Consider the following 16834-nt stretch of genomic DNA (forward strand, 5'->3'; position numbering starts at 1 on the left):
ATCTCCATCTCCTTCTACTTCTGTGATCCATCCTCATTGTGCTTTTCTTCCTACCAAGCTTTCCCCGCTATTGTAGCTAGTGATGTACTCTATTCCTGACTCAGAGTGTGCCTTAAAGTGTCCCCCTATGTGTGCACCTGCTGCTAGACACACATCTTTAGTTCAGTCTGCCTTCATCTAGCTCCTACTCCTCTGCCTAGGCCCATATCTGAGTTCCGTTCGGCATCTCCTTACCACTCAACCATCTTTTTTTTTAATTACACATTTTAATTGTGTGTGTGTATGTGTGTGTGTGTGTGTGTGTGTGTGTGTGTGTGTTATGCATTTGCACGCACATGACCATTTGTATGAGAGTGCCATGGTGAGCATGGATCACAGGGATGGAGCTAACATTCTCAGATTTAACAAGTGTCAGTCCCTCCCCTAGAATCATCTTGCCATCCCCAGCCACTTAACTACTTTTATCATTCACAAAATGTGACTGATTTATCCTCTTTAGAAATACCCTCCCCCCCCTTTTCTGTATTGGCTTAACCTAGTAGTTGATAACATGGGACCATTTTGTCACCCAGCTCCACACTGGACAGCATCTGTAGATTGCAGATTATTGCTTGAGTTGGCATCAGGTTAGTGGAGGCTGGGTATGGTACAATATAGCCTGTATTACACATGAGTTACTTTGCTCAAATTGAGACACATGGGTCTGGCTTGTCATTTTTTTCTCTTTGAATTGCTCTTATGGCTTTGAGTTGATTTCCTTATTTCTTGCTCCATGACTCCTAAGTACTGCCAACAGCCCAGCCTGGGAGTCAGTATAAGAAAGACTCGGATCCTTCTCGGTGTCCACTGGTCCCTGACCTTCAGGTCTCCTGGCTGTGGAGGTCTTGAGCATCTTCCCGCCCACCTGCCAGGATTCAGCTTTTCCTGCTTCTACCTGTACATTCTAGAATTACTGAATTGTGATAGTTTCTTTAACATGCTTTCTCCCCCATGAGACTGTCCTTTCTACTCTGCTCTGTGCATCATTTAGCTGCTTTCTCACCATATAACCCTTCCCTGATGCTCAAGACAGAATCAGATGTTTCTTAATTTCTGTTCCTGGTGGGCTGTGTATGGACAGTGTGCACTGTGTGTATGGACAGTGTGTGTATGGACAGTGTGTATATGGACAGTGTGTGTATGGACAGTGTGTGTATGGACAGTGTGTGTATGGACAGCATGTACTGTCTGTATGGACAGTGTGTGTATGAACAGTTTATGAATGGACACTGTGTATATGGACAGTGTGTGTATGGACAGTGTGTGTATGGACAGTGTGTGTATGGACAGTGGGTGTATGGACAGTGTGTGTATGGACAGTGGGTGTATAGACAGTGGGTGTATGGACAGTGGGTGTATGGACAGTGTGTGTATGGACAGTGTGTACTGTGTGTATGGACAGTGTGTGTATGAACAGTGTATGAATGGACACTGTATATGGACAGTGTGTGTATGGACAGTGTGTGTATGGACAGTGTGTGTTTGAACAGTGTGTATATGGACAGTGTGTACTGTGTAGTGATTTATTTGCCAGCCTCTTCACTGGCCTGTGAGCCTCTCAGGGCAAAATGTCTAACTTTCTAACTTTCTCTGGCTCTGTGGTTCTCAGCTTGTGGGTGATGATCTGATCCCTTTGGGGATCACATTATTAAATATACCGAAGATTATAATTCATAATAGTAGCAAAGTTACAGTTATGAAGTAACAGTGAAATAATTCTGTGATTGGAAGTCACCACAACATGTGGAACTGTGTTAAATGCTTTGTTGCAGCATTAGGAAGTTTAAAAATCACTGCTCTAGTTAGTGAGTACTTACTACATATTCATTTAGTGACTCCTAGTTAATGAGTTGAATGAGCTTTTGAATAAAAGTTCTGAAAAATACATAAAGAACAATTGGTCTCAAGTTGAATTTATTACTGTAAATAAACCCCTTGCATATAACCTAAAATGTAGTTGCTATAGTTTGTTAATAGAAATCTTAATGTTTTACTTTCTTTTTTAGCTGTTTGATGGCATTGAATGTGAATTTCCCATATTCTTTCTTTACATGATGATTGATGGTAAGTGAACTTCTTCCTAAAATTTAAGATGCAGAATACGAGTGGCATAAAGAATAGCTGAGGGTTGGGCAGATGGCTCCATGAGTGAAGTGCTTGCCATGCAAGCATGAGAACCTGGGTCTAATTGCCAGCACCTGCCTGGAAAGCACGTCACTGTAACATCAGTGCTGGGGCTGAGATAAGGTGGGTCCTTGAAGCCACTAGCCAACCAGATTAACCAGATGAATGCGCTCCAGGCTCAGTTCAGATACCCTGTCTCATAGTGTTGGAGAGGGATTAAGGAAGACACCCAGTGTCAATCTCTGGCTTCCACACACAAGTACACACATGAATATTCACCTGAACATTCGTATAAACATGCACACACAAACACACTAAATAGAAGTAATAAAAATATCTGAAATGAATGATTCCATTCATCTAGCTATAAATTAGACTTCAGTGATAGTAACAACTCTGTATTTTTATGTTGTTCTGCTTTTGAGTGAATGTCAAATTTTTATAGAATTTTTGAAAATATCATGTGTATGCGCATATGGTGTATGTGTATGTGTTTATGATGTCTGCACATGAATTCCTGTGAGTACAGAGGCATGCATGCCATGGCACACGACTGGAAGTCAGAGGACAACCTTAGATTTCTGTCCTTACTGTCTATGTGCTTAAAGAATTTCTTACACCACCTAGAAGTCTTTAATGCTGATGCCAGTATCTTGCTCATACTTATAAAGAAAAGCTTATCATAGAAGTCATGAATTCTATGATCATGATATTGACTATGCCTTTTATGTTTAAGTATTAGTGAAATTTCAATTAATTCAATATTTAATTCTAAATGCTAACATGACTTTCAAAAATCAATTGCTATATAAATGTCATACATATTTGCATTTCTCTTTAGTTTTATGTTTTCATTTACATAAACTTTGGCACAATAATTTTAAAAGGACGTAGAAGTTTTTTATAAGGGAAAAACTTTGCTTATTAAACAAAGCCAGTGTTGGGTTTTGTATTTTATGTTTTAGGTGTTTTTAGAGGCAATCTTGAACAAGTCAAGGAATATCAGGACCTATTGACACCTTTGCTTCACCAGACCACAGAAGGTATAGTTCTTTTATCAAGAATTCTTTCCATCAGTGTTTCCTTGTTCATTTGAAATGTGTTCATGGGCCCTTTATAAGATTTATCTGAATTAGACTGAAAAATAAATGAGTCCACAACTGAAATCAGAATAATTTTTATTAATTTAGCTTAACAAATGTATTTTACAAAAGCAGTTTATTAGGCATGACAGGGGTGGTCATGAATGTAAGTGGTCATGAATGTAGGTGATCATGAATGTAGGTGGTCATAAATGTAGGTGGTCATGAATGTAGGCGGTCATGGCTGTGATGATACGGAGGTAGTTTGCACATGGACAGTATTGGGTGATGTTTATGGTATAGTTCTGTTACTCTGTGTAGTGTACAGTACAGTTTTTAGGCAAGCCATCAAAATTGTACGGCTAGGTGAGTGTTTTAGTTAGAGTTACTATTGCTGTAATGAAACACCATGACCAAAAAGCAAGTTGGGGAAGAAAGGGTTTATTTGACTTACACTTCCATATTACTATTCATCATCCAAAGAAATCAGGACAGGAACTTAAACAGGGCAGGGACCTGAAGCCAGGAGCTTATGCTGAGGCCATGGAAAGATGGCTCACTTCCCTAACTTGCTCAGCTGGCTTTCTTATAGAATATAGGACCTCCAGCCCAGGGACAGAACAATGGACTGGACCCTTCCCCATCACTAATGAATAAAAGGCCTTACTGCTCTGTCTATGGAGACATTTTCTCATTTGAAGTCCCTTCTTGCAGGTGCCTCTAGTTTGGCTATCTAGTTGACATAACATGAGCCAACATAGTGAATGAAGCTGCAGACCTTCAGAGGGTGGCCTGAAAAGACTTTTCTGGGCTAAAAGCAAGAAGGTTGACTGGGCATTCTAGACTCCTCTTTGGAGATGCATCTGGGGCTTTTAGCGTTATATTTGGATGTTTGCTCTTGTACTGAGATGTCCTTTTTGGAAGAGGGATTTAATGTTTTAGAGTTAGTTAAAATGCCAAATCTTAGGAGTAAGAATATATTGGCTTAAAGCACCAGCAGGGCCCATAAAAACACATAATCGTGGAATATCCAAAGAAATTCAAGGGCAGTATTCTAGATATCTTTGGGCTTTGGAAATATTAACAGAATTATAGTCTCATGAGAATAGCTTTGAAAATTGTATGTAAGTTAAATTTTGATGTGCTAGTCAAAACATATACATAGACTGATGGGCATAATGTATGAACTGCCATTCATAGCACTGGGCCCCATTCCTGTTGCACATGAAGTTTGTGACTCTGTGTGTTCCTGTGCATGTGTGTGTGCCTGCACACACAGGATTCCAGGAATACTTCAATTAAATACTTCATATTTTGTTTTACCCTTTCAGTGCTTGTAATGTTAGAAGTTATAATATCTTCATAGGTGAAGATTTTTAAATTAAAAATTAATACTAAATTTTTAAAGGAGTTGTGTCTTCAATATATACTTGTCTCCTTGAGTAATTATACAATAATGAAATATTTGAAATTTCTGGAATCAGGCCTTTTAGTATTCAAGAAGGGATCATGGACACATGAAAGTGGTTACCTATCATACTCTATGGCTTCATGTTCAGAGTACTGTTCACAGTATTCCTCATAGACCATAATCCCTTTCTCTGATTGTAGACATGTATATCACTATCAATTCATGCATGAAGAAGGCAGCCTAGTTTCAAAGCTCTTCTTTAATTTTATTACAAAATTAAGTTTACTGTGGATTGCTGTAACAAAATAACTGTCTGCCGCACCTTGCATGGTATATCTTAAATAATTATTTAATTTCTGAAAGGTGTAGTTTTAAAAGTTTTTTTTTTCTTTTTTCTCAATATCACTTAGATTTTATTCTGTCTCATCAGTATTCATTTGGCATGTAGTCCCCATTAAACATCATTCAACAACAGTCTCTCTTGCATAAGGCTAAATATTACACCGTAGGCATTATTTCTCACAACTTCATAATGAGAGAAATTGAACTCCCATTTAAATAGTTTACTATTTTGAACATGTTAACAGTTTCCATACTTTTCTTCCTCTACATTAAGTAATGTAATGAATCCAAACTTGGTTCAATTTTTTTTTTCAAGAACTCTCTAGAAAGGGATGGCCTGAGTCAAAGGAATTGTGTGAAGGTCTCACAGTTACCAGACACTTTCCAATAAAGGACTGTAGGAATCTCCAGCTCTTGCATTGGAAAGCTTTAGTCTTCTGGCATCTTCCACAGCCCTCAGGTTTCTTAGTCCCTTGTCTTGATTTGCTTTTAGGTCTCTGGGGTTCTGATTGGTTTATAAACTTAACATAGCGTTGAGGTTTGGCTATGGCTTGGTGGAAAGGTAAAGCCAGACAGGACTTTATAGGGCTGCATGATGTCCTTACCCCATGAGCACAACCTTGGGGGCTCACAGCTCAACTCCTGGCACATTAGTGATAGGTTTTCATGGTTTCATCCAGCCACCGTTTATACTTGCACACTTGAGTGTAGATGCCTGGGGCGTTGGGCTGGCCACACAGGTAGGTTCCCCAGGACACTTCCCAGATGCACTTGGTACTGACTGGGAGAAGGCAATGTCACTCAGAGAAGAAGGAAGAGAGGGAGGGAGGGGGGAGGGAAGGAAGGAGGGAGGGAGGGAGGGAGGCCGATATGTTCTAAGAAAATATTGTTTTTTCTTTTGTTCAGCGATACTGAACGGTAGAATATGGGCTTAATATATAAATAGGTATTTATTTGTACCAACAGAGGGCTCAGAATTATAATTCTTCATTAAAGATTAAAGAATATCATTTACAGTGCTTCTATAGGCTAATCCTATTTAAAATAACTTCTTATGGCTTTGAATATCTATATATATTCTATATATACATATATATTCACATATATATACATACACACACACACACACACACACACACACATATATATATATATATATATATATATATATATATATATNCACATATATATACATACACACACACACACACACACACACACACATATATATATATATATATATATATATATATATATATATATATATGAGAGAGAGAGAGAGAGAGAGAGAGAGAGAGAGAGAGCGCTAAAGTTGTTTGCTGTTAGAGGAGATATACATACATAGCTGCCTAAAGCCTAATATACTATTGGATTCATTCTAAAATCAAGAAAGTCTTCTCCATATATTTTATATTTTATATATTGTAACAATATCTGAGAGGATCAGAGTGTCACACTTCTCTATAGTTCACTGGATTTGTTCCTCTACAAGCCACCCCTGTCTCTCCTGTCCTGACCTCAAGGATTCTTCAAAGACAAATTTGGAAAGAACACTGCTTTGTTTTAATTTTGTTTTGTCTTTAATTCTGTAGGATATCCTGTTGTACCAAAGTACTATTATGTGCCAGCTGACTTTGTAGAATTTGAAAAAAGAAACCCTGGTAGTCAGAAGCGGTTTCCAAGTAACTGTGGCCGCGATGGGAAGTTGTTTCTTTGGGGACAAGCTCTTTATATCATTGCAAAACTCCTAGGTAAGTGGAGAAGATTCGGAACCTATTTTCTTTCTCTGTTATCCAGTTGTTAGGAATAAATATATCTTGGGGTTATGTTTTTCCTTTGGGTGGAATTGGATTTGGGTGGAACTTCACAGTTAGTTCTTTGGGGGTGTCTAGATTGGAAAGGTATCAATGGTGTCTAACAGTTCCAGAAAGTAAAGCACATTATGGTTGTGTCTACATTCAACTTGGAGCTTCTAGCAGAAGGCTATGAAAACTATAGTTGCTTTTGTGTGATATGAGAACATTTCTGACTTATTCTTGACTTACTTTAACAGGCATGCTTGACCATTGCTTCAGTAAACCATATGATCGTCTTTGAAAGTTCTCTTTTTCTCCAGTAAATATATGTTGGTAATTTTCTTTCTCACCTACTGGCTTAATAAAACTCTTTATTTACAATTATTTGAATAATAATTATTTACCTATTTCTATAACTGAATCAGAATATGCATGAACAAATTTAACAAAGACAATCAACTTCCTCTGCATCTTCCTATCCCATACTTCTATAAAATGTCAGGTATTAATAACATTTTTATCAAAAAGGCTGTCATTTTAGAGTCACAATCCCTGTGTGACAGATTATGAAACAAGCTGACTAAAAAAACCAATCTTCTCTCTGTATGCAATACTATTGTCTTCGTAATTTTGAATATTTATATTTAAATGTGTGTTTGTGCTGGAAGAGGGATCATCTTTGGCTAGTTTTCATCATCCATGAGGGATGAAGATTTCAGAGGCCAAATTCCCAGTGTTCAGTTTGAGGTTTTTGTACAGGTTACACAAGAGCAGACAAAAACCAGGGAAACAACCCAAACCAATGCTCTTTCCAGTTCTCTTCTATATGTTTTCCAAGTCTCCTGTACCATGTGACCAAGTGAGGTTGGACTTGCTGCAGTTGGAAAGAGTGGTAACCCCTCAAAGGCCCTGGAGAAAGCTGATGAACCAGGAACCAGAATTGGCTATATTCCCCATGGTCATGTAAAACTGACCTTTAAAAAAGAGGAAGTTAACAATGCTCTCCCTCAGCAGAAAAATCATGTCCATTCTCACTCCAAATCAAAGTGCTGAATGTGTGCAGGTTGTTAACATAGGCAGCATTTTCCTGTGCACAAGAATGTAAAATTCATGCTTCCATTTCTATTCAGTGGACAAAACAAGCAAGAAATGCTCTAAACTGCCTTAAAAGAAGACTCTCTTCCTACCAAAGTTCTGAAACATGTTAGAGAGCACACAGGGGGCACATTTCATGAAGCCATATGGAGATTTTCATCTGGGAAGAGAAAAGGCTGTGTTGTACCCCACCATCATGGCCTAGCCATATCATCGTAATGTGTGTGCAGGGTGAGAATTTACAGGCTGGGTTATTTAACCGCTGCCCTGAATTCCTTATAACACATCAAATGTCCATGGATGGTCATAAGATTCTAGATACCATATTTACTAATAAAGTTGTATTTATTCATTAAAGGAACCTCAGCTTCGTACCTTCACAGTGACATTTTATAAGCAGTTATCTGGACTTAGTATTTTTACATAAGAGTTATAGCAAAGTGAATCTTTAGAAATACCCTGGCTTTCACTAGTTCAGGTCAGTTTTTATCCTACTGAAATCTACTGAGGATGCTATGCTGTGTGTATCCCTAAGTGAATTTTATGCAACAGAACTATGTGCCTTTTATTGTAATGATCAAGAAAGATAATATGTATGCTGTTTTCTGAATTCACATTATTTTTGGAAAATGATTAATTTTTTACAATATATTCTTTTTCTTAGAAAATGAACTTCGTGAAAGTCCGAGTTTCTATTTAATAAGTAAATTATAAATGAGTATTTTAAATCACATGATATATTTTAAGATCTACTTGATTTGTCATCTGTAGTGATTTCAGCTCTTGTTTAAATTAGAAACTTTAACACCCATCAGTTAAGATTGTGCTATAGAGTACAGAGTACTTTTTAAGGTAGCTAATGAAGTAGTGGGTTTCTGTAAGGCTTTTTTATACCTCCTTGGTTTTATTTAAGCCTTCTCCTGATATTTTTATTTATTCTTTGACAGTTTCATACAATATATAATTTATTTTGATCATATTTACTCCCATTACTTTCTATTCTTCCCTCCCACAGTATCTAGAGCCCTTCTTCTTCCCAGCAAGTCTAGCTACTTTCATGACTTTGTTCTCTATGACCCACTGAGTTTAATCATGGGTGTTGGTGTGGGCCTGGGCTCATTTCCTGATGCATAGGCAAGTTTACAGTGGTTATATCACTCAAGAAACATACCTGCCCCTTCCCTGCAGTTATTAATTGCCAGTAACCCCTAGTCATCCCCCCACTCCCACCCACATAGAAGTGTTGATAGGTCTGATCTCATTCTCAGTCTTGAGCAGGTCTTCTGTGTGTATCCACAGCTTGTGTGCATTCCTGAGTGCAATGGCCATGTCATTTCCAAATGACATTTGGAATACTCCTCGCCATCCTCCCGCTCTTTCTCACCTGCCTTGTACATATACCCTGAGCATTGAGGCGGCAGGCAGGTGGAAGAGTGATAGAGATGTCTCTTTTATGACTGAGTCACTTCTTTTGACTGGTTATAGGTCACTGTTTAACCACTGCCCACTACAGAAAGCAGCTTTGCTGACTAAGGTTGGAAGCACCACTAATCTATGGGTGTACATATAAACACTATGAAGAGGGCATTGGCAGCATGTCCATTTACCAAGATAAACTTAGTAAACTGGGCGTGATGGCTCACGCCTTTAATCTCAGCACTGGGGAGGCAGAGGCAGGTAGATTTCTGAGTTCGAGGTCAGCCTGGTCTACAAAGTGAGTTCCAGGACAGCCAGGGCTATACAGAGAAACCCTGTCTTGAAAAAACAAAACAAAACAAAACAAAACAAAACAAAACAAAACAAAACAAAACAAAAAACCAGATAAGCTTAGTAGTAGGTTCTCTCTAGTCATGGTCTCTTCAAATAATAAAACCAACAAAACACCAGCTCTCATAATGATTATATCGTGTCAAGTACAAGTAGAGTTTGTTGCTTTTTAGTTGGAATTTCTCTGTGTAGCCCTGGCTAGCCTAGAATTCACTCTTATAAACTAGGCTAACGTTGAACTCAAAGATCCTGCTTGCCCCTGCTTCTAGTTTTGAGTTAAAGGTGTGTGCCACTATGTCCATCTCCAAAACCAGTTTTTAATTAAAGTCTAGTCTTATGGTATCCTATCCAGTCACCATCACACATAGAAGAAGGTCTTCAGGACTCAATCCTATGGTTGCAGTATTTGTCATTGGATACAAGTGCATATTTTCACATTTTCATGTCTATCCCCCTAGACAAGCTGAATCCAAAGATTACTGAAATTGTGACACAGTCTGGCTGTTTCACCAGCAAACTCCAAATTCTCATCCCCCAAACATCCTTGCCAAGCTGTCTATATTATTTGTCTATTAAGAGGAACTGTCCCCACCTAATAGCTTTTCTTCTTTTGTCTTTAAGAAATAAGTTTTACTATGTGTTCCTTTCAAGTGTTGGCTATGTGGTATCTTTTCTTTAACTGTAAACAGCTCTGATCTAACACTGCTCACAGTTTCATGTCTGCCATTCCTCCAGCACACAGGGTGCCTGAAGGAAGCCCCCAGTCATGGGCTCTTGACCAGGTTTATAACACTAAGCATGAATTCCATCTTGTAGATCAGGCCTCACATTAAGTCAGCAAGTTGTTTTTTATCCCCAATATAGCCATGCCTGTTTCTGTTAATACAGCTTACCTGGCAGATTGGTAGTGTAAAACAAAGGTAATATTGGGTCGCCTGGTGATGATATTTTTGCCCCTTTCCCCCTCCCCCTCCCACCCTGGATAGCACTTCCCAGTACTACCAAAGTTTCTGAGCAAGGAGGAAGTTTTCAGGTCAGTTCCAACTTTTTTCTCTGTTAAATGACATATGTGGTATCATTCATAATACGGTCTTTAGTAATAGTAATAGATGTCTTTGTAATTTCAGTGAGCAGCCAACAGTAATGGCAGTGGCCTTTGGGAGCCTCTGGGACTACACTGACCAGCTCATAAAATGGTTTTTCTCCTTGCACTGGGAATTTTGTTTAATACTTTGTGGATTATGGGTGCAGAATTACCCATGCTGATTACCCATCCATGATTTGTTTGATTGGTTTTTATTTGCTGGTTTAGTTTGGCTTCTTCTTTTGAGACAGGATGTTACTTTGCAGCTCTGGCTAGCTTGGAACTTGCTATGTAGATAATGCTGGCCTCAAACTCACAGAGATCTGCCTACCTCTGCCTCTCAAATGATGGTATTATAGACATGTACCACACCCAGCCTCAGTTTTCCTTTTTAATTATATTTTTTACACAGCTTAGACAGTAGATAAGTTTCCATAAAGCTTTCTCATATATTCTTGGTTTGGATTAAGGTTCCCTCTTCCCCCATCTTGGCATAGACCTTTCCATGCTGGCTTTCTCCCCTCCATTCTTATTGTATATGTTCTATTACCTGCCCGCCTATGGTCTTCACCTTCACTCTCCCTTGCATCTTCTGACTTGCTGGCCTCTACAGACACTCCAGATTGAACATACAAACCTGAAAACTCAAAGCTAGGGTATGCAGATGAAAGAACATGTAGTGTTTGTCTTTCTGGACCTGGGTTACTCACTCAACAGAATCCCCAGTTCATGAAAAATACACACACACACACACACACACACACACATTCATTAACTGCATTCTTCGGTTGTTGGGCATCTTGGCTGATTTGTTCAGAGCTATTGTAAATAGAACAGCATGGAGTGTGGATGAGCAAGTATCTCTGTGGTGTGTAGAGTTCTTTGGATATACACTCAGGAGTGGTATAGATGTCACTTTCTGAGGACCTCACACTGATGTCTGTAGTGGTTGCACAGTTTACACTCCCACGAACAGTGCATAGGATTACTCTTCCCACATCCTGGCCAGCTTCTGCTGTCTTTTGTTTTCTTAATGGCGGCCATTCTACCTGGGGTGTCTGCCAGGCTGCAGTTACCTGAGGTGTACCGCAGGTATTATAAGCACATTGTTGTACAGATGAGTGGTTTTCTTTAAAAAAAAACCCAAACATTTTGTTTAATTGCTACTAGGGCTAGACATTTTTCATTAAAATTATGAAAAATTAGAAACTTTTCTAATTTCTATGACCTTATGAGAAGTGCCTTAGAGGACAAGGGATTTACTTTGGCTCACGGACTCCTGTCCATCATGGCGGGAGTAGCATGGTGGCAATGGGAATGTGAAGCTGCATGCCCTCATGGCAATGGACCTGGTGTCTCGCTGGCGCAATCCTTTCCCCACCTTGTTCAGTACTGACGAGTGCCTATGGCATGGTGCCACCCACGCTTAGGATAGGCCTTCCTCCAAATTAATCCCCTCTGGAAATGCCCTCTCAGTCAAGCGTATGCCCCAGTGTTCTCAGTATTTCCTAATCTGATCAAGTTGACAATAAAAATTAACTATTATGAATCTCAAGTATACCAATTAGCAAATTGTAATGTGAAGAAAGCTATGTGCCTTGAGCCTGGGTAGTGTTCGACAATAATGCATAATTCACTATCATTTCACAATTATTATCCTAAGTAATTCTCATTGCTTCTCTGGGAGAGCAGCTTACCCAGAGTGACACAGTTTATAATTGAGGGTGTATTCCCAAGTGTGCAGAGTGCTTCTGATATCTGTAACCTTTGTGGTCTTGTTATTCTGAAAAAGCAAATATTCTGTGTATGTAATGAGGCTAACTTGTTTCTTGTTTTCGTTTATGCGCTGACTGTGAAAGACAGCTTGCCTTATAGACCTGCCTCACATAGGTTGTGAACACCAAACTCTAGTCTGTTGTGAGAGTACTTTTAGATGCTGAGCCATTGCTAGTCACTGTTCACCAGTCTAGTTAAAAACATATTTTAAAAAACTGATTCCTTTTTGGTATAATAGTGTTACCAAAGAAATTAGGATCCCCTTTGTGGTTCTTATCAATGAAAGAAATGAAGAACTTACTCAGAAGAAAGTTTGAGGGTAATTTTATTAGGTTTAGGAAAAACAGACAGCGGGCCGTAGAAGGGGATTGGAGACTCTGGGAGAAGACCCTGTGCTCTGAGTTATGCTGTTATGTCCAGGAACAGAGGGTCAACAAGCAGCCTCATGGCAGAGTAGCAGCTGAATGTCAAGGATGAAAGGAACTTTGGAGGTGGAAGAGAGGACAGGAGGAAGATGGGGAGAGGGAGAGCCCAAAGTGTTGCCTAGGCTTTGGTCAGCCTCAGAGTGAAAGAGATAGAAGAAGGAAAAGATAGATTTCCTTCTGAGTCAAGACTCAGACAACCAGGCAGACTCAGCAGAGCTACATAGGTGTTCCACAGGATAATGTACCAAGGGCCAGGATTGTGGGAAATGAATTATTAAAGTATATATGTCATTAAAGGGATATTATTCTTCCTATCTCTTTAGCATGGCTTTATGAACCTTCCAAGGTTGTCCCTTGCCCAGGTGATTTGACCAGGTGGTTGAAATGCTCAGCTTCATGGATTAAGGAAGGGAACATTATACTCCATGCCTTCTTCAGGGCCAGAAGCAGGTTTTATTTTTTTCACCAGGAGGAAATAGTTTCCTTAATTGGCCTGTTACAAGTAAATTTGGGCTATTGGGAAAACAAAGAGACCACCACTTCAACTGAAGTGTCTCCACAAGGCTCAACTTCACTCTTTTTTTTTTTCTTATTTAATAATTTTTTATATTTTTATTTCCTTTTTTATTAATCATTTCATTAGTTTACATCTCAAATGATATCCTACTTCCTGGGTACCCCCATCCACAACCTCCCTCTTGTCACTCCCCTTTGCCTCTATGAAGGTGCTCCCCCACCTACCTACCCTCTCCTGCCCCATCCCTCCACCATCCCCCCTACACTGGGCTCTCAAACCTCCACATGACCAAGGGCCTCCTCTCCCATTGATGTCAGTCAAGGCCATTCTCTGCTACCTATGTATCTGGAGCCATGGAGCCCTACTCTTGATGAAGAGGGTGGGCGTCTTGCTCACCTAAACAGATCAGCACCAGGGGTACAGGAAATACACTTGGTTTTTATTCTAACCTAGGTGGTAACTGTGGCTTCTCCCCATTGGCTGGGAGCTGAACCTTACAGTCTTTTGATTAGCTAGTCTTGAAAGGATCAGTACATTAGAAATGAAGATGAAGGGGTTAGCCACTTAGATCTGTGAATGTATGGAGTGGGAAGAGGCATGGCTTAGGGGTGTTAGCAGCTTTGTATAACAAAGGTTTGTTATGAGGTGAAGGGGAAACACTTGGATAAAAGTTAGCAGTCAAGGAGAATAAAAAGATTGGAATTCCTTGTCCTACGCACAAGCTTTATGTTACTTGACAGAAAAGACTCACGTTTAATGTGTCTTATAGGCCTCAGGACGATTATAAGGAGCATGTGCAAATGCATATTCAGGTGCCTGCTTGTGGAGACCAGATGTCTACCTTGGGTGCCAGTCCCCAGGAGTCCTCCACCTTGGGTTTTTGTTGTTGTTATTGTTTTGTTTTGGTTGGTTTGGTTTTGAGATATTGTCCTTCATAGGTCTGGTGTAGGAGACTCAGACTGGAATGGCAGTTTTCAAACTCCAGGTATCTTTCTGTCCCTGCCTTACCAGCATTGGGATTGCAAGCACATGCTATTATGCCAGGCTTTTAAAATGTTGATTCCAGGGATCAAACCTAGGTCCCCATGCCTGCCCGGGAAGCTCTTTTCTAGCCTCTGTTGTATATCTTAATACTATTTGGTTTGCATTTTGATACTCAAAACTAATTGAGGTAATGTCAAGGTATATTTTGCAAACTTTTTTGGTTGCAAAATGCGAAGAATAGTTTAACCTTTATATTTTACGGACTTTGTGTTTTGGACCGTGTTAGGTCCAAAGCAGGCTTCCTAAATGGCAGCGCTGCTGACAATGCTCTGAATGACAGCCTGGACTCAGCTTAGGCTAGACTTGACCAGGTAAGCAGAAGAAATGAGAAGCAAAACTTAGCATTCCTCAGAAATCTTGTCAAGCCAGTTTCTGTTTATCATGAAAAAAAAACAACAACAAAAACAAAAACAAAAAAACCATTACTTCCCTTTCCACCACCTATAGCTAGCTAACTCTGGCAATAGGCATCTCTTTTCTGATTATCCCGAAGGAGCTGACTGCAGTTCAGAATCCCCATGCTGGCTGCTAGGGTGCTCTGATCCACACTCTCTCTCCCTGCTCTTGACTCCCAAGTGGTTCAGGCTCATGCATACCACCTCACACCACTATACCATCAGCAGCACCCCAGCACCATAAACCTGGCAAGGCTTTTCTCACCAGTTGCTGCTCTCTGCCCCAGCCCACCCCTAGACAGCCCCAGCAGTTTGATTACCAAATCAACTCTCTTTCTGTTCACCATGTGGTCTAGGGCAGCAGTTTACTGCATCCTCCTTTACAATAGTATCCTGGAAATATTTGATCCTTTGAGGATGGGCACTGTGTTGTTACTGTAGAAAGCCATTCCTCTTTTGTCTGTTGTTCATTGTAATGCTAAATATTCAGTCATTGACCATTTGCATTTTCTTCATGCTCATCTCTGTTCATGAGAAAATGTATGCCATTGAACTGGCTCACTAAGGACCCGTACCTTTGTTTCCTGAGGGACAAAAGTCATGATTTTGTGTGTGTGTGTGTGTGTGTGTGTGTGTGCGCACACGCGTGCGTGAGTGTGTGCATGTGTATGTGTGTGTGTGTTGTCATTGATCCTCTAAGGATATTTGTCACTCTTACCACAATGGAAATTAATGCAGTGACAACAGTTAGTGTTTTAATGCATGCTAATGCCACCAGTTTGTTTTATTCAGTGAGTCAGTCTAGGGAGGTTCCACTTTTGGGGGTAAAGGCACTGTGCCAGGTACTGGGGATATAGGCATGAGGAAAATGTACACAGCCTGTGGTATTCTGTATGCACATTGTATAAATTGGAATGTACAGATACACATAGCAGTAGCAGCAGTTCCTGAAAAATGCAAATAATTCTCTCAAGGACTTGACTAACCAGATGATTTATTATCTATTTTAGTAGATTAGCATTTAAGTTTCCTAAGGATATAGCTTTTCTTAATTGATCTGTCATCATTTAGAAATAAAAAATAAAAGAATTTCACTTCTGTATAATAACAGCGAAATATTATATAGTACTTGTCAGTTGTGGAACATTTTGTACATAGTGATGATATTAATGAACTAAGCAAATGGTTTGTTCTTTTAGAAGATCAATATACAGATCAACTGTACATAATAAGCCAAACTGAAATCAATAAATTCTTAACATGTAAATGTGTGCTGCAATGAAGCATGTGTTTGTTTGGTTTAGATTTTGAAAATAATTTTTTTTCTAAATAAAAGTGCATCTACCATATGTTAGCTATGAACAATTTGCTTAAGTATCTGTGTTCTGTAAAATGAACAGGTTGTTAGAATTAATAGATGCTCAGTGTTCAAATAACACTAAGAACTTAGTACTCATCTTTTAAGGGTTCTTGCCCTTGCTGTTTTTTCTGCTGTTAGGGATATTTTCATATTATTATTAAGAATTTCCAGGAGTTACTAAAATATCCTTTGGTTATTTTGTTTCTTAGACAACATTACAGTTGTGCTTGGGAGTTTTCACAAAATAGAACTATAATGGAAAAATATTTCCAAAGCTACAGAGCATTTTACAATCATTACTCCCTGGTCTGTTTTTCAGTAGTATTCATTAACTAAAAGCGCAGTACCTAAAGTATTGTGGAAAATGAAATGTCCTTTTTTTTCTGTTTTTCTTTTATTAGATATTTTCTTTATTTACATTTCAAATGCTATCCTGAAAGTTCCCTATACCCTCCCCCTGCCCCTGCTCCCCTACCCACCCACTCCCACTACTTGGCTCTGGCATTCCCCTGTGCTGAGTCATATAAAGTTTGCAAGACCAAGGGGCCTCTCTTCCCAATGATGGCTGACTAGGCCA

General features: G+C 39.4%; 1 protein-coding gene across 1 annotated transcript in view; it reads left to right on the top strand.

The window, feature by feature from the left end:
* Positions 1–16834, top strand: part of Phkb (phosphorylase kinase regulatory subunit beta) — a 186317-nt gene that overhangs the window by 87599 nt on the left and 81884 nt on the right. The window contains exons 9-11 of the mRNA XM_029532723.1: positions 2046–2103; positions 3129–3206; positions 6591–6749. Coding sequence (XP_029388583.1) covers positions 2046–2103; positions 3129–3206; positions 6591–6749 — 295 coding nt within the window. The remainder of the gene's footprint in view (positions 1–2045; positions 2104–3128; positions 3207–6590; positions 6750–16834) is intronic.

Source organism: Mus pahari, chromosome 20, assembly GCF_900095145.1.
Source record: "Mus pahari chromosome 20, PAHARI_EIJ_v1.1, whole genome shotgun sequence".
Classification (NCBI taxonomy): Eukaryota; Metazoa; Chordata; class Mammalia; order Rodentia; family Muridae; genus Mus; species Mus pahari.